Here is a 27,904-nt window from a genome sequence, read left to right on the forward strand (position 1 = left end):
TTTATCGACATTATCTTTAATAATGTTCTTGGAATTCAATATATAATTAAATTATATATCTATATAATTAAATTGTAATTTGATAAAACCTTATTTTGTTATATATAACCATCATTAATTATATATAACCATAATATATAACCATCTTTATTACGATTTATATTGTATACCAAATTTATAAAAAAATTTTTTTTTAATATAAAACGGAAACATATACACGTTAAATAAATTTTTTGTAATGCTTAACGATAATTATATGAGAAATTTTACTTGATCCTTACTTCCTTTTTCCTTGTCATTTCTTTTATCATCTTCTTCCACACAACATTTTTTTAACTTCGAGAAGTACATTATTGTAACAGAGGGCAAGCACTATTGAGAATCAGGTAAGAATAATACAAGGAAATACTCTGTTTGGAAGCGTCTTTTATATGTTTTTGTGTTATATCAATTACAAGAAAATAATATGGCACAATATTAATCGGCTCGTAACGCGCGTGCTTCAAATCGTTGTCGTTAATGCCCCAGAGAGTTCAAAAAGGAAACAGGAAAAAACATCGAACGTGATACTAGTCGAAATCATACGCAGTCGTGTTACAAAACCCGTATGATAAATAACTAGACTAATCGTGGGTGGAATGTTGCATCTTATATGTAAATACAAAAGGGACGATTCCGTTCCTTGTGAGGTACGGCGAAACACAGTCTTCTTCGGATATGACGTCGCGCCAACCGGAATCCACACACGCGTATCGTAAAAAATACTACTTTTATTCGGTCGTATCACCTCGGTCTGCGTGCAATCTGCTGCTTCGTTATGTCGGACACACGAAAGCCACAAAAGCTAGTGCGACAATAGAAGGTATTTCGTTACGAAAGGAAGCGTGATTAAGTTTCATGTTGAATAGAGTGCCGTACAATTTCACAACCACGGATCTATCTATCAAGAAAGATTTGACGGAAGACCAAATCTGCAACTTCTCAAATTTGAACGCTGTACATCGCTCGGTAAATTACGAATGAACATTTTTTTATTAACTGCGTGAAAATGTTTTCTCAACTTATTTGCACTTATTGAAGCTTGTATTTGTAACAGAAACCGCTAATGCTAGATAAGAAATAACTTATGGCCCTTAGTTTGGAAAGTTTGACGTTCTCAATGAGCAACTATTTTCAAACTTCATCACAGTTACGTGGTGTGACAGAAAATTTTTAAATGCTGAAAATACGATGATTTTTTTACGAAATCGCACGAATAATTGTAATATGTAACTATTATTATTAATAGTATTAAAAGCGACCTTACCAATGATGATCGACAAATAGCCGTATGAGTTTAAAACACGGCAAATTAATTATTAATTTATACATATTTGGTTTAGCAACCACTTTGCGCGGTATAGTTTACCCCTAACTTTCTATAGAGCATTTCGTTCGATGAAAAATTCTTTCAGGAATTCTTTCTACGATACAATTCAAATCGCGGTTTATTCAACTCGGAGTTAATATTTGCTTTTACAAACGCAAATATGCATTCATCCAGTACATTACATATGTCATCGTCGTTCTGCGCAATTCCTATAAATTGCCATAAAGAATGGCGTTTCTCATCCCACGCGAATCATTCGCTTCCAATTGCTCTCACACAATTTTCTCTCACACTTCCTTGTTAAATAAATATTCTTCTCTTTCTCGCATATAATTTGCGATTGACAATTGCTCCCTCAATCAGTTACCTTTACTTTCTTTCAGCCATATTCGTTTTAAGACTAGGAAAACTCGACGGGGTTGAGAAAACTGACGTGTTTCCCTATTTTGGATTTTTCTCATTTGTCAAATGTTCAACGTCAGATTACGTCGATCAGTTCGTCACGTTATTGTCAGTCTTTTCGTCGTCGTCCAAACTCCTAAACACCAGAAGATCCTCCGTCTCCGACGATTTCTTTCCCTGCATATCAATGTAGGAATGAGGACGTTCGTTAGGAGGCGTCCTCAGATCGTTCTCGCTATTGCTGATCAGGCTGGTATTTCTCAACTTTATCGGGCTTTCGTAATGATTGGCTTTCAAGCTCGGAGGTCGTTCGTTTACATAAGGCGACTTCATAGGTTCATCGGGGAAAGATGCTATGGATGGCTGCCAGAGCGCCTGCAGCTTATCTATTTTGTCGCATTTTGTAACTGGCTCAGAAGATATTCGGCCGAGATAGTTGACGGTATCTGTCCTTAGAATCCCGTTGACAGTTTCGTTATCAACCTGATCGCTACCAGAACCTGCAAAAGATTTGATAAGAGATCCTTTAACCAAAGCATGAACTGGATCTATTGAATCCATCAGATCTTTCGAAGTATGTAAAAAATATGGGTCCAAAGATCAAAAAGATGATAAAAATGTTTTCAGATTAATGAAGATTAAATGAGTTTCTAATAATTATATCAATTAAAATGTAATTTTATTAGCTTTCGAAAAATAAGAGTCCATGACGATAGAAGTGTAACATATTTTTAGAACAGTAGTTAAATTAAAGATAATTTGAAATCATATTATCTGAAATCGTTAAACTATTGATAATGATTGAATGAGGTCGAATGTAGTGACATTAATAGTTTAAGATTCTATTGTAGAACCCAGAAATTTGTCACCTCTGAATTAATTAAAAATATCAAAGGTGATTGCAATTATTTATAGACAGTGATATTTCAAATAAACTTATTCTTTTATTTACCATTCGCGCTGTCCAAAGCTTGTAGAGATGCAAAGTAGGCTTGATTATGGACGGTACGTGGATTAAGATCGAGATATTCGACACCATCCTCCAGCATACGTTCCCAATGACTAGTTAGTTCCTTGAACGACGGTCGCATACCGGGCTCTTGATGCCAACACGACACCATCAACTTGTACCTGAACAAATATCACTTGTTACAATCAAAACGAAGATGTTTTCTCAGACGAGGTTGTAAAAGATAGGAAATGACTTTCATCTTCCGCTTGCGCGCAAAAGAGAATGTACTTTTACGACGAACTTTATGACGAGCAGAAATAGTTGACCTATTTTATTTTAACTGTTGACACTTTTCCAATGCTGCTTTAAAGGTATACAACTTTTGGCAGTGCAGTAGTTTAATTGAAAAGAATGTGGTCACACCTCACGTTCAAAAATTCAGTCATATCTCTGTTTATTATTACTATATATTTATATCTCCTATCCCTTTACTTCCCTTGTTTTGCTGCTATGTTATTAATTTAGTAATTTGTATATACACAACATATGTACTGAGGCTGACTTGGCAGTATAGCGATCTAATCTTCACGGAAGATGAATGTTTCACATATGATATGAAGTCACGCTAATATAATCATGAAAATTTCCTATGATAATTACGCTCGTAATTATGAGCATCATGTAAGTTACACGCAGTTCTAAGCCCTTTGATTTTATCTGCGTTAGTTAATCGCCTGAAATACATAACCCTGCTGGTCTGTTTCCGGGTCTACTTGACTCAAAATATAATTTATGTTTTTACTTATATTTTATTTAAAAACTTTTTTCTGGTATTTAATGATTTTATTTATTAATAACGTAAGATCTTTTTTGTAATTTTTTGAGTTTTTTAATATTGATGCAAGTAATATTATCATAACACTTTTGAACAGACAGCAGGATTAACTTTCAATTATACATAGAACTTGGAAAAAGCTGAGTTTCAATGGACATAAATTACAATTTTCTAAAAAGACAATTAGAAAGAATAGTAGGAAAAAGAAAAAGAAAAAGAGTGATACGAAAGATAATGATAAAGAATAATTTTAATATAGATATACAAAGAGACACAACTATGAAAAGAAATAATTATGTTGAAGGCGGATTAGCAGAAGTAATTTTTATGTAAAAGACCATTACAAGAGGCGGATTTTATTTAATAAATGTCATTAAATTTTTTTTTCTAAGCGGATTTAAAATTGACGAGCCATAAGATTAATGAATGTTTGACGCTCTAAATCACCGAAGAGAATTAAGCACTTACAACTGTTGCGAGCAATTAGACGGCTTCTCCATACGGTAGCCGGCCTTTAGTAGATTATAGAGATTATGTACGTCGACTCCAGGATACGGAGATGCTCCTAACGTGACCAACTCCCACAGGAGCACGCCGAAGCTCCAAACGTCCGATTTGCTGGTATACACATGGTCGGCCAGGGATTCCGGCGCCATCCATTTTACGGGCACTGCAGGCAGGAACCGTAAAACCTTGGATAACGCGAAGTAACAGGCGGGCTCGTGCGAGTCATTAAAGGTGTTTTTCTCGCGAATACGCCCGAAAGAGTTACGACCGGATTTACTCCGTCGTGGTTGGAATTAGGATCGTTAGCATTAAACATGTTAAAATATTGTCCGCGGATCTCAAAATTGCACTTTTCGATACTAAATTACGACACTTTTTGTGAAAAAATTTAGATTTATTATTGTAATGTGTAACAAAAATAAGATTATAATTTATAAGATTTATTTAATACTTTCGTGTAATATACATTATATTTGTAAGTTGTAATTTTCATTATCGGGAATGAATTTAATTAATGATTGATTCAAATTTTAAAATTTGTTGCTATAATTTGCTTTTCAATAATGAGAGAATATAACGGAAAGACTATTTTGAATCAAAGTACAGATTATTAATTAATAGATAATTTTACCTCGTCCTTTGCTTCGCTTCAAATACGCATCATCCTCATATACATCACGAGTTAGACCAAAGTCCGAGATCTTACAGACCCTACCGGTTGCGAGCAAAACATTTCTCGCCGCAAGATCCCGATGCACCAACTGCAGTGCGGAGGAAACTTTGATTAATTGCTAATAACTTGACCAAGTCCCGTTGAGGCATTTCACGACTTTGACCAGAAAGTTGCAATCACATGATCTTAAATTTCATTAACCAAGTTGAAAGAAAAGTCAATTTGAATACTGTCATTCTGTCACTATTAGTAAAGTAAGTTTCAGTTCTCTATTATGCAACGTATTTTAATTATTTTTAGTTTAGATATTTCTAATAAGTTTAGTAATTTGGGAAAAAAATCCAAACAATTGTATGAGTACTTTGAAATGATATTATCGTACCTTAATATCAGCGAGATATGTCATCCCTTTGCTTATTTGCCAGGCGAACGAGAGAATATCGCGCGGCGTTATGGTATAGTTCAATGCATTATCGCTACATTGCGATTCCTCGCTGACATTGATCGGCGAAGTGGAAAGCAGAGACGTCGGTGCAGGTATTCTATTCTCCGACTCCAAGTGCCGGCTGCGCCTCAGATAGTTACTGAAATTTCGCGTAAATTTATCCTATACGTCGTGAGCATTATTGTGAGAAATTGGTGGTCAATAATCCATTAATTTCTGAGAGACTTGGATTGTCAGGACGGTAATGGATCTCCAGGTATGTGCGTTGCATCCACGGAAAAATTTAATTACCGAGAGCAACTGGTTTCACAAAGGTTGTTTACCCCCGACAATGACGGAATTCCATGTGGTAGAATTCCGCATCGCGATAAATTCTCAGAGTTATTTCCGCGTTTGTAAGTCGGTCGCGTTGCGCAATGTCATTCATTTAGATATGTATTATATATATATAGAACTATTGTTGGCATAAATAGAAGACAAAACTGCTCGACTTTTGATATTATCTCTCGACAATGCGAGACAATGAAAATACCGGAGTACGGATACCAAGCATTAATATACGCGCGTTATTTATTCATTTCTTTATGTTCAACAAAGAGAAATCTTTCTTTTTAGCTTTCTGGAATAATACATACATTTATCTATATAAATACTTAATTTTAGTTAGATTCTTCAAAATATATTTATTATATTAGAATGTATATGAACATCATTTTAAAATAATGAAATATAAAATTGGACACACACATATATTTCTAACTTTTTTATTGGAAAGAACAATTGAAGAAGTTTCTTACAAAAAATTATCAAACTTCCACACGTTATCAAACTCCCAAAGATGCTCATCTGGGAGTTTAGTTTGGTAACATATGAAAGTTTAATAACTTTTTGTAAAAACCCTTTTCAGTACAACAAAATTGTGTGACATAAAAATCCATTAGGAATCCACGAATAAGAATGTATAAACGTTGTAAACTAAAGAAAAGGTGTCAAAAATTAAAAGAAAAAATTAACAATATAATATATGTGCGAGGCAAAATTTAATAAAATCATTCACATGACATGTTTCGGCTGCGAATTCGAGCCCTCCTTAGATGTAAAAATATAAAGCAAATATATACAATAAAACATTTGAATTTTCATTATTATACGCTGTTTCTTTGAATCCTTTTTAATTTTTTGCAATAAATTCTTTACGATAATTAAGAGTAAGTAATATCTAGATAAAATTTTCAAAAAACCGAAAATTTTTTTGTCTGAAATGATGCTTTAGAGACTTAAAAATAAGGTGCATTGGTCTTATAAAGAACAAAATTTTTTTAAGTTGTTTTATAGTTTTTTTAGAATGATTTAAATATGAAATAATGTGTTACTCAAAACTTTAAACACGTTTTTCTCGAAACCACGTTTTCCTAATTGGCATGCAGCATAACTTTAACAAGCTTTATCTGATCCACTTGAAATTTTTACAGCAGTTGTTAAATTAAATTTTCTAGAGAAGTACACATGATTTTTACGATCGGTTAGAAACTTTTTTGTTATAAATATCTTTTTATTGAAGTTTTTGGGTGAAAATGAAACTTTGTATTCACACGTTCACCATTTTTACAAAAATCAATATTTTAACTCATATGTACCTAACAAATTTAATGTAGATTATGAAAAAATTTTGCTTTTTGTTCTTAATAAAAGTGTACGGCACGTCTACTGCAAGCCCTAAAAAAAAAATGCAGTTTCATTTGCAGAACTTTTGCGCCGCCATCTTGATACAAAAAAATTAAAGAAAAATTGTTTTGTGTACTTGGATATATGTACATTAAAGGTCTTCAATCAGAATTTCCACTCATTTTATTATTTGACTATAAAACATTCACAAAGTTACCCTATGTTTTCAGGCGTTCATCTAGATGTTACCCTTTAAAGGAATTAGAAGTATGTGTACGTTTTTATTTTTCACTGGAGGTTGTAATATAAAAGATATTAGAGAAAAAGAGAAAGAGTATTCCACTTCACGCCAAGTGCATCATGTTAGTTACGCCGATCGACGGCATCATAACTAACAATTCAATTGTGTAAGGTATCTGCGTTTAGCATCTTAATAGAGAAAACTATGTGATATATATATATATATCTATATATAACTATATGATATACCCTCAAAAAGAAAGACATTTAAATAAATGAAATTAGAAAAATAGGTGATCAAGGACTTCCCTCGTCAAACACCTAAAACACATTTAAGCATAATAGAAAAAACTCAAATTGTCGTATGTTAAAACTTTGACAGTTCATCCTCTATATTTATAATACTAATATAAATAAAAATGCGTTATAGCTGTATGCTCATTTCTGTTTTAATATAAATTATATACTTATACATTTATTACATGTTTGAAATAGAAAATTTAGAAATGACAAAAATATAAAATCGAATAACATATAAATACAAAAATTTATAATTTGAAAAGTTGCGTGTTTTTTTTATTTACAACACAATGAAAGATAAAGATATCTATATGTGAGTTAAATTCAATTTCGATAAGCAAGACGCACGAATTGCATCAATTCTCTTCCAACCAGTAGGACTTTTATCGATAAGACTAGAAGCTCATGAAACGGAAAGGTCATAAATAATGTTGGGACAGCGGTGGTCGAATATATCACGGCGCGCACTTACCGTAAGGAACCGAATTCGGCGAATTCGATGATGAGATAGACAGGCGCGCCTGGTGGTGTCGTGCAAGCACCCAGCAGCCGAATCACATTCGGATGTTGCGCCTCCTTCAAGAGCTGATACTCGGACAGCAGATCTGCTAGTTCGGAGGTACACGCGTTCTCCTTCAGAGTCTTCACCGCGACAGTCGTGGGACCAGGAATTCCGCCGATATTCATGGCTTTAGCGCGCAAAACACGCCCGAATTCACCCTCGCCTAGTACTTGCTCGATCTTCAGGAGCGACCGGGGAAATTCCCATTTTGGATCCGGCTGAAATTTCATGCGAAAATTCCAAAGTTAAGTACGTTCGTAATCAACTTCATATTTTACCGCAGAGAGTTCGAGAGATTAACAGATAACAACTTCTATTTCTCTTCTTGAAGTCGTAGAGAACTCTTAATCATTGATAAGCTAACATTTTGACATTTATGTTTTGTAAGCTATTTACCTATTTACATTAATATATGTATATAGTGCTAATTTATTATCTTATTTTAATTCTTATTTGTTTTTCTTTTTTTGTAACATGTGTAATACAATTTGAGAAATCCTGGACACAAAGATGGAGAATGCATGTACCGATTAATAAATCCTTTCGAGCTTGTTACGATAAGAGCTTTACTCTCTAATCCAGCGTTACGCCTCGCTGAAACGTGTTTCCAGGTTCGTGTCAGACGATATCTGTTCAGCATTACTTCGCACGAATTGCTTTGCAAAGGATGCGAGTGGATATCCAATTAAACGACGATTCAAGAATGATAATAGAATCACGTAGCTAATGAGAAATACCTCCATGAACTATAGTCACTTTAAATTATAGTATCTGTGTATACCAATACAATATTATCCATTGAGAATTTTCTTACAAGATCCCGAATGAAACATTCTCATATCCACCAATTATAGAGATTTGACGTATTTTACATTCTGTTTTATTTTACAAAGAATCAAACTCAGAAGATTTCTCCCAGCAATGTGATTTGTAGAACTATTTTGGAAAGGAATACGATGTATTTTTGATAAATTTTGTAATGCGCCAAATCCGTGGTATTCTAAATGATGTTACCACGTTATTCTTACGATATTTTCTTTCTTCGAAAAATTTTTTTCTAAAAGGATTAGTACTATTTTTTTTTTTACTAAAGTGACGAAAACTCATAGAGAGCTTATTGCTGTAAAATAACATGGCTTCAGTCTTGATTTTTTCAATTGAGCAATTTTTAAGTAAGATGGGTGAGAAAATCACGGTTTTTATAAACAAGAAGCTAAATGTAATTAGGCGATACTGCAAGTTAGCAATTTAGCGGACAAAGATACGCGGTGTCTATTTTAGACGAGGAAATTAATTATTAAGCAGATAAATTTACTTCTTGATCAAAGTCTAATTATAATACAAAGTCTAATTACAAAATCACTTTATTCTGAAGATTGATAATGAAATTTATATGACGTAGAAGTGCTCTTTCGATAAATTTGCGTGTCACAAAAAGGTTTACCCCGTAAACCCACTGTTCACTGAGCCGCATATGTCATGTTAGAGCCGATCCGACTTCGTTTCGTCTTTATTGAATAAAAGTGACTTTATCTCGCTAGTGTCGTTTCAAGAATACCTCGCAAAGAATAGAAATATCGTGAATTCTTTCCACCGACATTTCGCGGTTTCACTTGTCTTTTTTCATCGGTATTTTTATCGTCCTTTCATTCAATTGTGATGCTTCAAGTACTTCAATGTACTTGCATATTTCTTTGTTTTTTTTTTATTCAAAAGAAGAGCACAAGAGAGATTACTTAATAAATTTTCATTAATTTAAAATGCGATATCGTAAAGAAACGATAAATTGAATTATATTACGAGTATAATAAGATGTAGATTTCATTGAATTTTATTATTTTACGAGATATACGTTTTGTATTTCAGTTTATTTACAATATATATTTTCAGTTTTTGTGATATTTAAAGGAAATACAACGCAAAATGAATTCGCATTCCGTTTTAAAGAAAGGAAGAAAGAATTCAATTAAAAAATTCTTTTTAACCAGACCTTTTTTATGAAATAAGAAGAATTCGCTTAAAGTAAGATATTTTGTATTAAAAAAAAATCTTGATGGTTCTCTGCAAAAAAATTCCAGCAGCCCTCATAACCTCAAGCGATGTTAATTGCGACAAACAATTTCAGAAATTGTTCCCAGATGCGGGAGATGCCGAATCGAACTTTAATTCCGGTGTAACTCTCGGAGCAAATACGAGTGGTGCTAAAAAGTTTTTGCAACCAGGGGGTGAGTGCAGACTAGTTAAGATTCCTGTGCATTCAAAGTAAATTACAGGTTTCTACGTGCCAAGGACGGTATCCGCACGATTGCAGAGTGAGAAGAGTGCAATGGGACACGCGATCGCCCGAGATACAAAAAAGCGACGATGAGAAAACGACAAAATGAAAAACTACCAGCTTTTATTTCTGAGAAATAATAAAATGTGCGAATCTCATCTTCTATATGACCCCTCATATAATTCACAAAATTCGCAAAGTATTACATTTCTCACAGATATATCCAAGACTTTTGGATGATTTTCTTCAAAATTTTAGAGGAAACCTCTTAAATTGAAGCAATCTCGATTTCTTATTCACTCATCAGTAGTCAGCTGGAGTACTATATCTTTCCAAGAGAGAGAATCCAATAAAATTAATTCTCTCGAGAATACGCAACATCTACTTTGCGGAAACGCGTCTTCCGCGGTTTAACTTGATTCTAAGAAATGGGCGATCAAGCACGAACAACGCCATTACTAAACAAATATCCTGGACGAACTTGAAGACCTCGAAGCTTGACCGAGTTTCTGAGACGCGTTTAGATTCCGAGAACCAACCCTCTTGAAGTCTCGCGCTTCTCCGTGCGGAAAGCTGAAAAGAGCTTACGCGCTTTAGCACGCTGCTTGCAGGATTACGAGAATGCACGCCAACACGCGAGCACGCACGTACGACGTATCACGTGCGGAAGGCAACTGCACGGAGAAGTCTCCAGATCGTGTCGTGCAGTTGCAGACACAGCTGTGGAAAAGGGCAATTTTTATGATTTTTCTCTCGCGAGAAGAAAATTTATTAAAGAAATAAATAAATAAAATGAGAAATTTATGTTTCAGTAGAAAAATCTTCTATAACGCAAAGCTCTTTGGTAAAGATGAAGTTATAATATGATCGCCTTATTCGCACAAATACTGATTTTATTTATCATATCAATGTACGTGACTAGAAAAAAATGAATAAAAGGAATGAAAAATAGAAGCCTTTTATTCATATGTGAAATATATAATTCGTTTGGTCTGTTTCCTTTTTGGCACTTTCTTTCTTTTTTAAGCGCAATACAAATGTGTGTATCTTGAAAACAAACTGGTAGAAAAATTAAATACTTTTACATATATTGATAAAATATTAAACATACATATTAATTAAAAAATAAATATTTAATATTAAATTTAAATTTTCTTTTTTAATAAGAAATACTTATTAAATTATGTCCGAAAACTTACTTGCAAACCGAATTAAAAGATTAATTTATGAATTTAGAGACGTGATAATTTGAATAGAAGCGGCTTATAGAATAATTATACTAAATTTTGATATTACTAAAGAATAATTTTATTTAAGAACTATTAAAGAATGCCTTTTTATCTTTTTTATCATTTGCTGGGAAGTCTGCCATGGTTAGATAACACTTGCGTTAAAGTAATAAGAAAGTTTCAGCAACTTTGCAGACTCTATATCTTAGATAACGTCTATTCAAGTAATATATCGAGGATCAGAATATAATTAAGATCTATTATAATTTCAGTGATCTTAATAGTTGTTATAAACGTAAAGATATGTATCTTATTACCAATTGTTGTTTTATAATCAAAAATAAACATTATTTAATATTTTTTTTTGTAAACATGAGACTTTTTACGACATGGAATATAAAGATCTTATAGTATACGAAAATTTTCCTAAAATTATATAAATTTTAATTAAAGATTTTCTAGTGTAAGGATTAAATAAACTTATATAATTCTCTCTTGGATTTATATATCATCCTTATGCTAAGTTTTCTATTTCTAGTGGATAGTATCGATAAATATTTTGAACGAGTCAGATTTCTTACCGGGCATGTCTTAGGTAACAATAGATGACGATTCGCCGCCGTGAACGTATCCAGACCGATCAGAAGACCATCGCCGCGATCGATGTAGTCGGACGGCAAAATACCAATACCATTTGCAGCATCATCCGCCCTGTGTTTGCATTCCCGTCGAGCGCCCTTCGCCGCCATTCTGGAACGCAGAGCATCGCGATGCGGAAGACGAGTTATGTTGGCTTATGAAGCTATTTTGGTTTGTGGAGTGAAATAGGATAATTGGAGTTAAGCTAACTCTCCGTGCCATTATCAATTACAGCACTGGAAATTATTTTACACTTCTATACGCCAATAATTATTAATTATAATGTGATTGCATAATTAAATATAAAACTTATGTTTTTTTAAATAAAAAAATATTACAATAAATATTTTACTACAAAATAAAATATACTTAATTTTGTTTTATCCTTTCGTTTTGATCGAATCATTTAAAAATATATTAATGCAGCTTAGCAAAAGTTGGTCCATTGTGGTCACTAGTTACCCGGAGAGAGAAATTCTGGTAGACATTGACCCAAATTCGAAAGTTTAGATAACATGCAGGTTTGTGAGTTTGAATTGTATATACAAAGTATGTCAGTGTCCGTAAAACCTCTCGTTAATTTAACAGAAATTTATTTTGGTAAAAAAGTTAAACGTCAAATTTTCGAATTAACTTTATTTTCTTCTAGTTTAAAATTGTCGAGGAAAAAAATGGTAAAAAAACACGTACTGACATAAACTAATCAAATCAAATTATTCAAAATTCACAAAAGGAATAAAGAGGTGAGGGTAACCGATTGCAAGCTGCGAATGTAAAAAAAAGTGCCATTGCAACGTACATATCATTGAAACTTTCTCAATTCCACTCTTTGCGAGAAACTTTCGAGTTCGACCTTATCTGGACGAGTTAAACAAATATATTCTTTCTTCTTGTGAAAAATTCTTTCGATTTATATTTCTGCAATAAATTTTTTGATAAATGTCAAAAAGTTATAAAACTTAAAAATACTTCTAGTTATATATATATAATATAAAAAAATATCATTATATATCAATTAATTGCAGAAATTTTAAATGGAATTAACGCAAAGCGGTAAATTTTTATCTTGCAGATAACAATAAAAATTTCATGGATTATAAACTCGTACTATCCGCGCATTACTTTAGGAATGACACCATCTTTATTTTATATTTATGTTTTATAATCCAGAAAGGCCGAGATTAAATGAACCATGTTTAAATCTCGGTTACTACAAGCTTCGCAATGCCCTTAATTCCTTGTAAACATAAGATTCAAGTTGATAAGCTCTGTGGAAGCCACTAGTCCAGAAGCGATTCACTAAATCCTTTTAAGATCCGTACGGACGAAAAGATTTGTAATAAGATATTGTCACGTTCTACCATCTTAAGTATATCGTATATATAAAATCTTTCCAAGCAAACTTTAATATTTCTTACAATTAATTTAATTTTAACTACTAATAAATAATAAGTCAAATACATACATATATAATGTATAAGTAAATTGTATAATATTTGTTTGTGCAAGATAAAGCTTGACAAAAGTTGTATGTTAAGAAAAAGTTAGATCAAAAATTGTTTATAATTGTTGTATTTTTTAAATCATGTTAATAAATAATTTTATCATTTTATATAATTAATTTTTTAACTTCTTACCTATATCTCCACGTAACAAATGATCCTACAATCACAAGCAACACAAACAGACTAGCTCCAATGACACCCATCATACACGTGGGGCCGCACGGTCCGCTGGACGCTGCAGAAGCGTAAAGGACAAAGGTTAATACTGTTTGATAAAGTATAAAATAAACTTTTTGATATAAAATCGCAATATTAAGAAAAAAGATCGTACAAATTTATTTTTTCAACCAAAAGCGTTCTAAGTGGAATGTTTAATGTGGAATATTTGAATAAAATATAATATCTTTTATAGTTTTTAATTTCAATAATTCAATAGTTCTATAAATATTGTAATAATTACGTTTAGGCTATCAATGATTCTTCTCTGTGATTTAATATTCTCTGACACATAATTTTCACGGAAAAAAAATGGCGGAAAAGATGCGATGACCGACCTTTGCGTGCTCCTGACACAACCTCGTTTCTTCGATTATGTAATTTTCCGGTACCCAGTCGTTCCTCCCTTGTCATTCCGAGCACGTCATTTCCTTGTAAAAAGGAATCAATTCCACAGGTGCATTGTAGTAGATCGTTGCAGGTGCAGATATTCAGGCCGCTCTTTATGCCGCGGCCGTTGCTGTTCATGTGAGCGAGAAAAACGTCAGCTAAAAACGCGAATACAACCACTTTTAGATCGATCGAATGCCTCTCGGGGACGAGTATAGTAATCCTTCTTCAATGGCCCTTAAGCTCTTTGGACGAGACGTTACTGCGACAACGCAAAATCCTTTTATATAGAAGGCTTTTGAACGAAAGGAACCAAAAGCAAACCGTGTATCAAGACTGAAGATTTAAACCACGACTCTACATATTTGTATTTTTTTACACGTATCTAGAAATTTTAGTCTTAGAAACATTTAGAAATTTAGAGATTCTGAATTTAAGAGCCCTTTAGAAAGAACTTTTCTATTTTTCCTCTTTTTCTAAAGATATTCTAATTTTTTATTGCAAAAGATTTACTATTCGATCATTCATTTTTTATAATACTATGATGAAAGTGATCCTTCACGTATCGATATTGTGACATTTTTACACGACCGGCTTTACTGTACTAATCCGATCGACAAAACAATACATGCGACTCACATTCAGAGATGCAGTCTTGCGGACATATGTGCGGAACGCTGAGTTCCAGTTCATCGCATTCGTTGTCCGGACAATACGACAAATTCGGAGAACAAGTGGAATAATATTCCGACATTTGAGTAGCGTTGCTATTCCTCCAAACGCATCGATCAGTAAAATTGCCCTTGCTGTGCATAAATTTATTATTAAAATCCTCTTAATTATATAATATAGTCATACAGAGAGAGAGAGAGATTTATATATAAAATGTTATCTTCTCAGAATTACTAGAAGTAGCTTCTATTATACAAATCTTATTGTATTATAGTATAAAAGGGTAAAAAAATGATTTTGACACATTTATTAATTCTAGATTATTTTATCATAAATTTAGACTCTGTCGAACTAATAAAGTATTAATAAAATAAATTTTATTAATACTTTATTTCACAAATCTTTATTTTCAGAAAAATAAAATATGTGAATCTAATTTAGTAAAGAAAATTAATGACAAAAAAAGGATCGTATAAAATTTAAAATTGTAGTACTGAATTAAATGACATGGGATAATTTTTTAATAATTTTTAAGAATAGTAAACAACATTTTTTTTCAAAATAGTACTAAAAAATTTTTTTTTAATGCAAGAAATAAATTAAAATGTAAAAAAGTATTTTTTATTACAAAGAAAAAGAAAGAGAGAACCAAAAAATCGTCGATTAACATCTTTTACCTTATTATATCAGAAAACGATAATTGTCAAGAGGGACATAGAGAGCGAGTCAAGTGGAATTTAATGGAAGAGCCATAAACCTCTGGACGCGCTACTATCCGAAATAGTCGTTACGATAAAATTGTGCCTCGTGGCGAAGTGACGTTTTTCCGGGAAAAAGAACGAAAGTAATGACCCAGTCTCCCATTTCATTTCATTATAGAAAATCACCGTCATTTCGAGACACAATGATAGTACGGATTCGATATAAAATAGATTTGTTTTGTATAAAGGATCCGTCGTCGATCGATAGTATTCTTCATCAGCTTTTGTTCATAAATCTGTGATTTTTTAAGAAATTTATTAGTCTCTAATGACTTAAACATGTTCCTTCGTATTTTTTTTCTCAAGCAACGTAAGATCTCATTTTAGATTTTTATAAAATGAAGATTTAAACACAAGAGCATTTTCAAAATTCTTGATACATAGGAGCAAGTGGGACTATGCGGCATTTTCCAGTGCAGAGGTGTAATTATAAAGTAAGATATGCGGCATGGAACGTAAACACTTTGTGGAATGCGCCTCTGCTGTTAAACTCACTAATGATGAATTTACACCACTTGGAAATTAAAGGAGAAGTTTCTCTCGTATAAAATAAGAAAAACTGCTCAACAGAAAGTTCTGCAAACGTTATAATCTTCGAGAGAAGAGAGAGAGAGAGAGAGAGAGAGAGAGAGAGAGAGAGAGAGAGAGAGAGAGAAGAGAGAGAGAGAGAGAGAGAGAGAGAGTTACAAACAATTAAAATTAATTATATAATCCGAATAATAATTAACATTACATACAAGATTTACTAATTGTTCATATACAATATAATCATTATTTGATGATTTTAATATTGACTGTATATATATTTATAAAATTACAATATTTGTAAGACCGTTGGAATTTCAAACAATAATTGAATAAAGGCCGAATGACGGTCAAGCAAGATTTAGGTTGCTACAGTAATGTGTGAATTTTATTTACCACGTATATAGTCTTCTTTAATCGCGCGCCGAAATATTTTCAGTCTTTTACAAACGCAACTCTAAATAACTACCGTAGTAATATCACTAGTTAAATTGACACGCTTGCTTCTCTCGCAAGTGCTAAGATACATAAGTATCTGTTTATATAGAACTTCTTTCTAATATCTCCCCCAGGCGTCTAAGGTAGGTTTCCATTACAATTACCTTACTGATGAGTCTAGTAGTGGAAACCGGGACGAAACGCCAATTTGTGATATTCTTCGCAATCTTATTTTTCACAGAATTTGATTTATTATTAATTTAATTTACATTAATTAATAACAAATCATTAAAATTTAATATATGTCTTTCAACATATTATTAAGATCCAATAAGATGCTATAAGCATCAAATATTGTTAGATTGCGTGTTAATTTAACTAGTGATATTACTACGGTAGTTATTTAGAGTTGCGTTTGTAAAAGACTGAAAATATTTCGGCGCGCGATTAAAGAAGACTACATACGTGGTAAATAAAATTCACACATTACTGTAGCAACCTAAATCTTGCTTGACCGTCATTCGGCCTTTATTCAATTATTGTTTTATATTTATAAACTTTTGTCAAGATTATTAATATTTGATTATAATATTTATACAAAAATTTATAAATTATTTCAATCGCATTTATTAAAAACATTGAATCTTTTAAAGAAAATTTCTCACTCTATCGAGGATTCTTATAGTATTTGTCATTTAAATGGATTACGGATATTGTTTAAAGAGACTCATTCAGTCTGAGGAAAAATAAATGGCACGTACCTTAAGACTCCGCTGCCGATTCCACAAGATTTTTCACATTCCTCACGCGTTTCCGCGTTCGCACACGTGTGCATATTTTCTTGAGCCGATTGTCTGCACGTGTCGTTCTTCGATTGTGGTACATCGATTAGATTTACTCGCAGCGTTTTCGTCGTCGTGTTACCATCTGCTCCGATCCATCTTAATTTCAATCTGGTGAACACATCGATACATTGTATTACGCTCACACGACAAGAAGGTTCGCTCTGCACGAGCGAAGTGTCGATACCCGTCGACTTGGCATGATCGAGAGACCAAAATCTTCTCGCACCAATAGCCTTATCATTTTACGCGCTTATAATTTTTGCGATGTTCGATTAAATTAATTAAAAAATCTTAACAGCAAGTATATTCTTAATTAAGGCGACGAGAGAATCTAATATAAAGTATACTATTAAAGTTTTATTTTATTGATCTTTTGGTAAAAATATCCGAAAGGTTAGCAAAAATATCTAATTGCACTTAGTTCAGGTATTTAAAGGAAATCGACCGACAGAAAATATTATAACTTCATTTATATGTTCTGTAGAAGTATTTGCGGGAATAACGCTAATAACATTTAGGTAGCTTCTCCTATATATGTAGAAGTGGCTATCCGTGACTATTGGAAATAGTTTCACTCTTGCACATTGGGTTATTTACAGGAGACGGACAGACTTACTGAACAGTGTTGGGCTCGGATCGCAGCTTAGCTTCATCCGACACGTAAATGATGCCGTCCCGTTGAGTGACGTTGAAAGCACTGGAGCCGTTCAGGACGAAAGTTATCGAAGGATGCGGCTTCGTGGTGGGTTTCGCCACGCGTAGATATCTGGGTGAAATCCGGGCTATCTTCGCATTCGCCGGATACGAGAACGTCGCGACAGTTGACGGCGTTGAAGTTGTTAGAGCTTGATGCACCGGCCCTGACAAAGTTATGCTGATATTCACCTAAATAAAAAAAAAAGTATGAATTACTGTCTGCACGTCCGACTAAAATGTTGAAAGAAAAAAATTATGTAGATGCTTATTATATTATTTTTATTTTTATTTAATATTTGTATTTAATAGTTTCCATGTTTCTAATTAAATTGACTCATTTATTATCTTATTATTATCAAACGATATTTTATAATGCTATTGTACGAGTATAATCCTTTAAAATATTTTTTAATCATATAAAGATAGATACTCGTATAGTTGGAAGCCTTTCTTATAGAATAGAAGTCTTACATAATGATTAATGATACGAGAAGCATTGGCTCGCTCACAGAGAATTTCAAAAAAAGATGAGAAGAAACATCATTACTTTGAATTGCCCTAAATATTTTATTTTTATCAATGTAACTTTCAGTCTATATAATTTTCTAATATAATACTTCTCCACACGTATTACATTTATTATTTTTTAAAAACTGACATAATATTTTCTTTTACAATATTATAAATTGTAATTATTTTAAAAAGACTTTTTTATCACACGTCTAAGATGTGTAATGGATTGTTACATAAAATGAGATTAGGACAATTCTCGTCACGACTAGAAAGGATCTCGAAAGGGATTCAAACGATATCTTACCGCAAAAAATCGATATTAATGACCACCGCAGGTGCGATTGCTACGTGACGCTCTTTATTAGAATTTATCGTCCATTTCTTGGTACACTCATGGAACGGTTACAGTGGGAAAAATCCTCCTTAGCATTTAAACGCTTACCAATCTTTTCTTTAACGCGTATTGGAATTGTGAGCAGATCCTTGCTACAATTTTTTTTATAATTCGATGTATGTATCAGGAAATAAAGGTAAAGAGAAAATCCATAACTCTGAACGCATATTTAATTACAGTAATTTGAAGGATGTGTTTCCACACACACATTCCTGAAAATCAACATTGAATTACGAAAGTGTTAAGCGATCGCGTTTCGCGAGAAAAGACATGATTACCCAAGAGGATACATCAGACACGGCCTGATTTAAGGGTCACGGGATGATATATCAAGAGCAGGTCGCCGAGGTCGCTTGGATATCGGCGTCGAGATTTATTTTCTCGCGTGGTTTCAATTTAAGCAGCTAGTCGTGCGCGCCGCGAATGATATAGGGTATCCATTAAAGGTGCACGATGAGCACGGCTCGAATTAGAACGAATACCATCCGATTATTATCGCTTTCGCATACCGTTCTACAATTATTGTCCTCTTTTCAATTACATATCAGAGTGACATATGTTCTACACGTGTGGCACTGTTGTGCGAGCAGAATTTAAAAATTCTTGATGAATCCATCATTGTATATATAGTGAAAAATAAATATAATAGTGTTACACATATATTTCTATCAAGACAAAAATCAAATCTCTCTATTTTTATTCTATCAAATCTAAAATCTTATCTTTCAACGTGACATATTTAACTTATATACTAAATAATTTTGCAATTACCTAATTATGTTAGAAAACTAGAAAAAAATCTTGCAATTTGGAATTCATCAAGATTTAAAGAGATTTAAGGAGCTTTCTTATTTGATGTTATAGTTATCACGTAAACTGTGCGAATTGACTATACAAATTCTGCTAAACATGAATGGTTAAGCATTCTCATCATGAAAACAAAATAAAATAGACAAAATATTTAGAGATTGCATTCTACTCGGACAATGCATTTCGTGCATATATTGCGCTTTATGTCGCAATTTCGGAAGTTTCGTTGGAAATTTCGACACGTCGAGCGGTCAGTCAGATTATCTCGATCCAGCGAATGTTTTTTTTTTTTCGAGGACGGAAAAATTTCTAGAAAGACCGTTCATTCGTTTGTCAAGAAGAACATCGAGTGCCGCGTTAACGACTCGCATTATTCGAAACGAAGCTCGGCAATAAGTGACTTACACCCACACGCCAATTTCAGATGGCGCAGGTATTTAATCCGCGATTAGCCGCCTCCGCGAAATCAATGCCGCACCCCAAAGGAACCTCTAACAAGGCGAGATTTCACCACCTAATTGTTTAATGGCCTCCGATTATACGGCGAAGCGAGGATTACGGATGCAAGGCACACGACTAATGGCCATTAATGAGTCCTTATCTTTCGACTTCCTCGATACAAGCTTAGATTGACGTCGGTTTTATGCCGATTGGGAGTGGACTCGACAGAAATGAGAGGAAATTTGCATTTAAAAGAGAACGCTCGTATTTATGAAAATATTGAGTACATCTTTGAGAATACGTTGGAATTAATTTAGTTACGAAATTAACAAGTAAAGGCTCGTCCCTACTAAAATATCGATCGTGCTGTTTACCGACTTCTTCTGCTTTTTATAAAAAAGGAAACTATTATATTATAGTATATCGATCGTTTTCAGTGGGGACGAGTCTTAAGAAATGATTGATAAATACTTTTATTTCAAAAAGGGTGCTTTAAAAAAAGAATATCTAAGAGAGGATTTAAATTAACTGCAGTTTAATATTATATATATATGGAAATTTTAGTATATTCCAGTTTTATCTCGTTGCAGCAATCAAACTTAAATTTCAGCAGTCGTTATGATTATTGGAGATTTATATACTTGCTGTAAATGAATGGAAATCATCTTTCATGGATGAAAGCTCCACGTTTCACGTAAAGTGGTCATAGATCTTATTTTGAGATATCACGGACGTCTTAGTCTTCCTATATATTAAACCAGGCTCTCCGCGAATTATGACATCAGTACGGTGCACTTTCGCCTCGAGTTTTGCCAATGCCGTTTACAAATGACATACGGCGGTGAGATATCGGGGGACCTCTGCCGATATTGCGAAATTTATCGGCGCGAACTTTTTTAATCGAACAATAGATTTCCAACGCGGCACGTTGCACATGTGCTTCGTTCATTTCGAATGAATAGCCAGTGCATTACGAAGAGTTCTGATTTGATTCTCTGGTATACATCAGTTAATTTTTAACAAATGTTTTTTTCAAGCAGAATTGCAAATACATAATTCTTTTTTGCAATTTCGATTAATGCCAGTACTCGTCTTGTTACTGTAATAGAAATATAATGTTGGCCAATTCAATACTGAAAGACAGTATTTAAATTAATTAGTTCAAGTATTAAAAGCGCTCGCAGCATTTTTAGTACTTTAAATAAGTAATGAATTACTGTTTTTCAATAATTAATTGGCCGATGAAATTTCTGTAGGAATACTATGAAAATTTAATTTTTTTAATTTTCAAATAAACTGTTTGAATACGAGTAAAGTAAAATAAAAAATATCCTTCTAGGTCTCTAAACTATCAGAGAGATTATGGAAGCGAAGCACTTTGGAGTGTTCTGATCGTTAAAGTGCATCGGGGAAAGTTAAGGAACTAGGCTTTTACTCTACCACATGCTACCATGCTCGGAATCGGCTGTTAAGTTAACTTGGCCACTGTCCTTTGACACATTGCAAATGGAGCAAGTACTTCAAATATCTTGCCAATGAGTGTTGATGACGTAGAATCGATACTAACTCACCGAATTTGTCCCATATCCTGCGAGAAGTGATTCATCCTTGACTTGAAGGACTACACGATACGGTGATTTCGGTAGCAGCGTCTTCTCTGTAATGATCCCTGAAAAATACACGAAACAAGTTTCCGATTACGAACGCAGCATGTACACACCAGCATTTGTCAACTGAAATAAAATGCAAAATCAGGATGGTACTTCGTTGGAACGAATATTCCATACTTACTGGGAAAAATGCCGGTAGAAGGCACTTGATCCGGACGCATGTGATGTTCGATCGGCAGAATACTGTAAGTGATGTTCAAGGCTTTAGATGTATCGTCAAGCAGACGAACGCTGTAACGGTTGCTGGTCACCGCATCCGCGTCCCTTAGGACTAAATAATTCTCATCTACCAGCAAATAACCCTGTGAAATAAATATTTTATAGGATTAATAAATAAAATGCTCGCACGGAATTTCGGAAGATTCAGGTTCAAATCTTAAGGTAATATTTTTTACATTAAATTATTTACAGTACTTAAAAGATTATTAACTTCAATAATATTAAATTGATTTGTGATATTACTCCAACTTTAGTCTAAAATTGTGTTTCAAGACTAATAAATATAATCAACGTACACAGTTTGTTTGAACTAGAAATTGTAAAAATTTTTACAATATTATTAGGCATTAAAATGGCTCGACTAAATATGGCATTTTTCGTTCATTAAAATAAATATTTCTTTTTATAATGCTCTTTATTACTAAAATGTAATTTTTATGGTATATTATAACTGAATACATATAAGGTAATCGGACCCAATTTGGACAGTTTCCTAATGTGGACTACTCGCTGTTTGCATATAATTATACGATTAATTTTACAGATGGCAGTAATAAATCGTGCAGACGATCCCTATGACTCGATTGCATCGATTTATAAGTCATATTACTCATTCTGTTTGTGCAAAACAGAAGAAAGTGATACGACGTGATCGTGTTATAATATTTCGTAGGTAAGTAATTGCTTTTTATAATTATCAGAACGTGATTATTAATTTTCGTAGTTCAGATTATTGTAGCTCTATATGTATATATACTTTACAACACTATAGTTAACATTTTTGTCACAACGTTTTGTTTATAATTAAAGAAAAGGAACTCGTCTTATGGTGATCACAATGTGAACCATCTCTCGTCATGTCCAAGTAGTCCCAGCACGCACTACGCAAAGGCACGTAGTGACGCAAAATATAATATAATCTTAATTGATAAAGGCTTCCGAGAAGAGAAATAAATTTACTGTAGAGGAACATTTTACGTATGTACATGCATTAAATATTTTTTAAAGAAATGTTTATACTACTTCAATATATTTGATGTGCAATAAAATTATAAACAAACAAAGAAAGAAAACACAGCCTATAACGGTCAAAGCTGGATCAAAGTGCTTATTATAATTATGCGTGATTTTTATATACTACATATGTAGTCCCCCCATAATTGCGCGCTGATAACTCTCAGGCATAACGCATAAATATTACAGTAGTAATATCACAAATTTTACTTTGATTAATTACATATTAAATATGAAGATGATAAATTAAAATTTTGTAAATAATTAGATCCTTATAATTTATTCTTTATATGTTGCGAAAAATATCACATAGTTTTTGGCGTTTCGTCTCGGCTTCCACTACTGGACTCATCAGTAAGGCATTGTAGCCTTGTCCAGCTTTGACCATTATAGGTTGTAGTTCTTTCTTTGTTTGTTTGACAATATACGGTCGTACAAAATAATTTAGTATTTATTATTACGTGTAAAAAAACATTATTCCTACTTAAAATAAACATTGTGAAAAATATCACTACGTCGACCCGCCATCAGAGGTCTATCGACGTTCTCGTAAGTGGTAAGATACGCGTATATCTCTTCATATAGAATTTCGACTTAATATTTAACACAGGCGTATAAGGTAGGCTTCCATTACAATGCCTTACTGATGAGTTTAATAGTTTTAAGTAGTTTTATTATATTTAGTAAAAAGACTAGAGATTTCGATTAACCGATCGAACTTCATCCATTAAAACTCTCCAACTAGGTTCGTAGAAAATTTTCAGGTGTTTCGGTATTTGAACAAAACAATTACTTCTTCAATGAAGTGAAATGAACAATAAAAAGTAACAGCTAAATGAAAGAAAAAAAAGGTGTTTACCGAGGATTGTGAAGAGTAAAAAAGAAAAAAGAGAATTTGAAAGGAAAGAGTTAGAGAGAGAGAGAGAGAGAGAGAGAGAGAGAGAAAAGAGCATTTTCAGAGAGGTTTAATCAGGCTCAATCTCAGAAGCTATTCCTCTCTCGTCATAGATATATATAGTATACTTCATCATTCTCGCATATCTTTTGTAATACTCATAGAGCATTTGGCGTTTCCGTTTTATTATGTACGTCACGTTGAAAACAACGCAGTAATTATACGAACAATGAGCGCTTGATTAAGTCTCGTTTTCAGCGTAGTGACACCATGGTTAGGAAGCTCAATTCGTTCACTAAAAAACGCTGAATTTGCCAAATAAAATGCCCGATGTTGAATGTGTCAGTAAAAAAAATAAGGACAGTTAAAGTCGTTCATGCTAAAAGGTAAATCCTTATTCGATGATTTTTACTTATATTTCTTAATCAATTTTTGAATGATATTTTTGCAAAATGTATATAATTTAGATAAATATATTATACTACTTTTTAAATTTTGTATTATATTTATTTACAAATAAAAGCGCCATTTAAAGTTCAGTTTAATATCAATTTAATTTTTCTTTCAGGAAAATGTAACGAAAAGTGAATATTATCAGGATCATAAAGTTAGATTAGAATTAAACCGGGTGGGATTTCGATGTAGATCAGTGGCGCCCTTATGCTCCGATGACGATAAATCTGACTTCCTTAATACCAGGAAGTTAATTGGTCCTAAGCTACTCGAACGATCTTGGCAAGCGTTAATTCGGTCTGATTTCGATTGGCTCGATTTCGTTCTTTGATATTGTAAAGTTACCTTGGAGAATTCTTGAAGCGTTATAGCGATGGAAGTGTTGCCTTGCACCGTCGGAGGATTATCGTCTTGATCCAGGACGTCGATGGTGAGAACGTCCGTTTGCACGTGCTGCATCCCGGTCTTTTCTTCCCAAATGACACATCTCACCTGGATCTTGATATAAGGTCCGGGTCCTCCCGGAGGTCCGATAACGTCACGATCTAAGGACGCGTTCGCAAATAATTTACCGTCGACTACGTGAAAGTAGTCTGTTCCTGAAGGATAAAAATAAAATTTATATTATTGTTTCTATATAACAACACGATTTATGATCAATATCAAGTAGTATAGTGAAAACGTTATTCAAAAGTGGTCTATGTTAGCAAAGCACCTACATCATTAGCATAAATTAACATAATCGAAGATTCCAGGAACAATGCTGCAATCGCCAAATTTATTAGATAAGAATCTATAATGAAACAATATTGTTGTAATATAATAATAACAAAAAGTTAATACACATATATGATTTTAAAATATTAAATTATTATCTATTAAAAAATTAATAAACCTTATTGTTGTTTTTAATTTCCTATCTCGTTATTGTTATATGCTTAATTTTGGAATCAATCAATGTTAATATTAATCAATGTTGCAATACTGATGCATTTACAAATAATATACAATCTTAACAAAATATTTAAATTAGCATTTTAATGTATAAATTATATGTGTGTATATATTTGTATACGTGGGTGTATTTTTTTTCGCAATTTTATATAAAAGTTTAATGTTTATATCCCACTATTGTTAGATTAAACTTTCTCTCCCAAAAAGTCGCATTTGAAATATGGCGCTTGCAACATTTTCCCGGTAGCCACTTCTATTGTTTCAACGGCTGAAAAATAAAATTTAAATCGTTGGCGAAGAGATTCGGGGGTTTGATATATGATTTGACGCACACAAAGACGGCCACAGGTTTTTACCGTTACGTATTATATCACTGTAATAGTAACGACGTCTTCAGCGAATTTTAATGATGACAGTTTTGCTCTGATCCAACGACGGCTTTATAGTGTCGCTTGCTGTCGTGAACAGCAGCGGCAAGATTTATTCGTATTTTACGTCGAATGATTCCAATCAATCACCGTTTGGTTGCTTTCCCGGCATTGTCAGTGAAAAATGCTCGATCCTTGATAGAGGATTTATCTCTCGTAAACATGAACCTGACGGTTTAACGAAGACCGCTAGGGCGATGATACGATTTATCGAGGACATGAAGGACAATGAAAATCTCAAATGCGAGAAGAATTAAGTTTCCAAATTCCGAATTTATCATGAGTTTACTTTTACGTTTGACGTTTTATGTTAGAAAATCATTTGTGTTACAAGTTCGTTGAAAATTTGTAGATAAATTAATGTTTAAAACGTGAACCATTTCTATTCATATAAGTAAAATAATCGAATGGAATTATACGAGATTGGATATGAAAGGATTGAAACTGAAAGGATTGAAATGTCACTGAAGATACTTGCCATTCAATAATTCATATCTGGTGACGCGAAATTCGGGACATACGTAGTTGTATGCCTCTGGGCCGAACATGCCAATCATGGTGACTGGTTGATTCTCGTAAATCTTGTATCTTGACGTGTTCCAGAAGCACATGTCCTACAACACGAGGAAACTTTGTAGACTAACACCTCCATAGATAAACTATACCTTGACGCTTTAATGGTCGTTTATCTTTTTTGTATTACAAAACAATCACATGAAACAAATTTTTACGACTACTTGTGACGGTTTTATATTCACTGAATAATAAATAGGTTATTATTCAATGTTTTCATTAACCAGATTAGTTTTATTATTTATGCGCATCGTATGAATTCCAAACGACAACTGCGATGATTAATGGGTTATTATAAATGGGACTCGTGCGAATATTCAGAAGGAAGTAGTTTATTACGAGAATTTACCTGTACGAAATCTGCACAATTGATTGTTTTTCCTTTTACTGGTACTGGTTGTACTTTTATTTCGAGTACTGCTTCGTCAACATTTTTTTCCTTCGCTTTGATAACGATGTTAAATGCGCCTTACAATATAAAAAATAAAAACTATTTTAGTTAAGATTATCTACATATTCTTATTATTTTTTTACATCATAAAATAAAATAATTTAGGTTCAAAATGGAGATAACTTTAGCTCAAATTTTAATAATGTCCAGACACACGTCAAAAAATTGGGACGTAAGACATTTTGAAAACGTTTTAAAGAAGTTTAACGACTCCTTACTTATATCTTGATTTTGAACATACTGCTGTTCTGGCTACTTTTACAATTTAAGTTAAAGTTATCCCGATTGATGGGTCAAAGTTATTCTATTTTATGGTAATATTAAATAAGATTAGAGAGAGAGAGAGAGAGAAAGAGAGAATAAGTAAAAATGTTCCTACCACTTTTCGGAAAATTTCGTAGTACAACATCGCTCGAATTCCTAAGGTAAATTATGGATTCTTCCCGTGGCATGCGGATCTGGTACTCCACATTTTTCGGTACGGTAGAATCGTTCCGAAGGGTCCTAAGGCCGATTAATTTGACCTTGTCGTGTCGAGCCAAGTACGGGAGCTTTAAAGTGAGATTCGATTGCGGGAAGTAAAGTCCTGAAACAAAAGGAAATACGTTTATTCGTTTCTTATCAGTAGCCTCTTCGTCTGCAATTTTTCTGGATAGGATTTTCAGATTGCCTTAGGCTGACTTATATCGGATATCGTTCCTGAAAGTTGTCGCGTCCCAGAACAATGGCCTTCCACTCGTAAATCTTCCGCAAAACGAACTCAATGGCTCGCCGAAAGCGTAGGAGTACTGCCGAATTTCGGGAAGCGAATATAGTAGTAATGGTATGTATGTTATATAGTGATGTAGTAACTTCAGTTCCACCGATTTTGCTGACAATTTCACGCACACGTCGCACAAGTTACTTAGTACTTGGAAATGTCACGTACACCTTGCCGCTGTTTGCCAT

General features: G+C 33.2%; 1 protein-coding gene across 1 annotated transcript; it reads right to left on the reverse strand.

Annotated features, from left to right (window-relative positions):
• Positions 1-414: 414 nt before the first annotated feature.
• Positions 415-27,904, reverse strand: Ret (protein kinase receptor Ret oncogene). Its single transcript, XM_018542381.1, has 19 exons — positions 27,861-27,904; positions 27,336-27,604; positions 26,855-26,973; positions 26,411-26,546; positions 24,896-25,149; positions 22,091-22,271; positions 21,871-21,968; positions 18,062-18,330; positions 17,362-17,553; positions 14,844-15,010; positions 14,153-14,362; positions 13,731-13,833; positions 12,036-12,204; positions 7,861-8,168; positions 5,121-5,322; positions 4,697-4,826; positions 4,027-4,228; positions 2,724-2,902; positions 415-2,271 (listed from the first exon to the last, which is right to left on the reverse strand). Exons 1-19 carry the CDS (start codon positions 27,902-27,904, stop codon positions 1,862-1,864), a joined length of 3,642 nt encoding a protein of 1,213 aa, XP_018397883.1. The 3' UTR covers positions 415-1,861.

Source organism: Cyphomyrmex costatus, unplaced genomic scaffold (assembly GCF_001594065.2).
Source record: "Cyphomyrmex costatus isolate MS0001 unplaced genomic scaffold, Ccosl1.0 scaffold330, whole genome shotgun sequence".
Taxonomy (NCBI): domain Eukaryota; kingdom Metazoa; phylum Arthropoda; class Insecta; order Hymenoptera; family Formicidae; genus Cyphomyrmex; species Cyphomyrmex costatus.

Bases quoted from the DNA above. Each gene is read 5' to 3' on its own strand.
- Ret (XM_018542381.1), bottom strand. From the start codon at position 27,904: ATGGCAAACAGCGGCAAGGTGTACGTGACATTTCCAAGTACTAA. The intron at 25,150-26,410 runs GCAAGTATCTTC...TTTATCCTTCAG, and splicing joins CAGATATGAATTATTGAATG to GAACAGACTACTTTCACGTA. The intron at 14,363-14,843 runs GTGAGTCGCATG...TCGCGTTTTTAG, and splicing joins GCAAGACTGCATCTCTGAAT to CTGACGTTTTTCTCGCTCAC.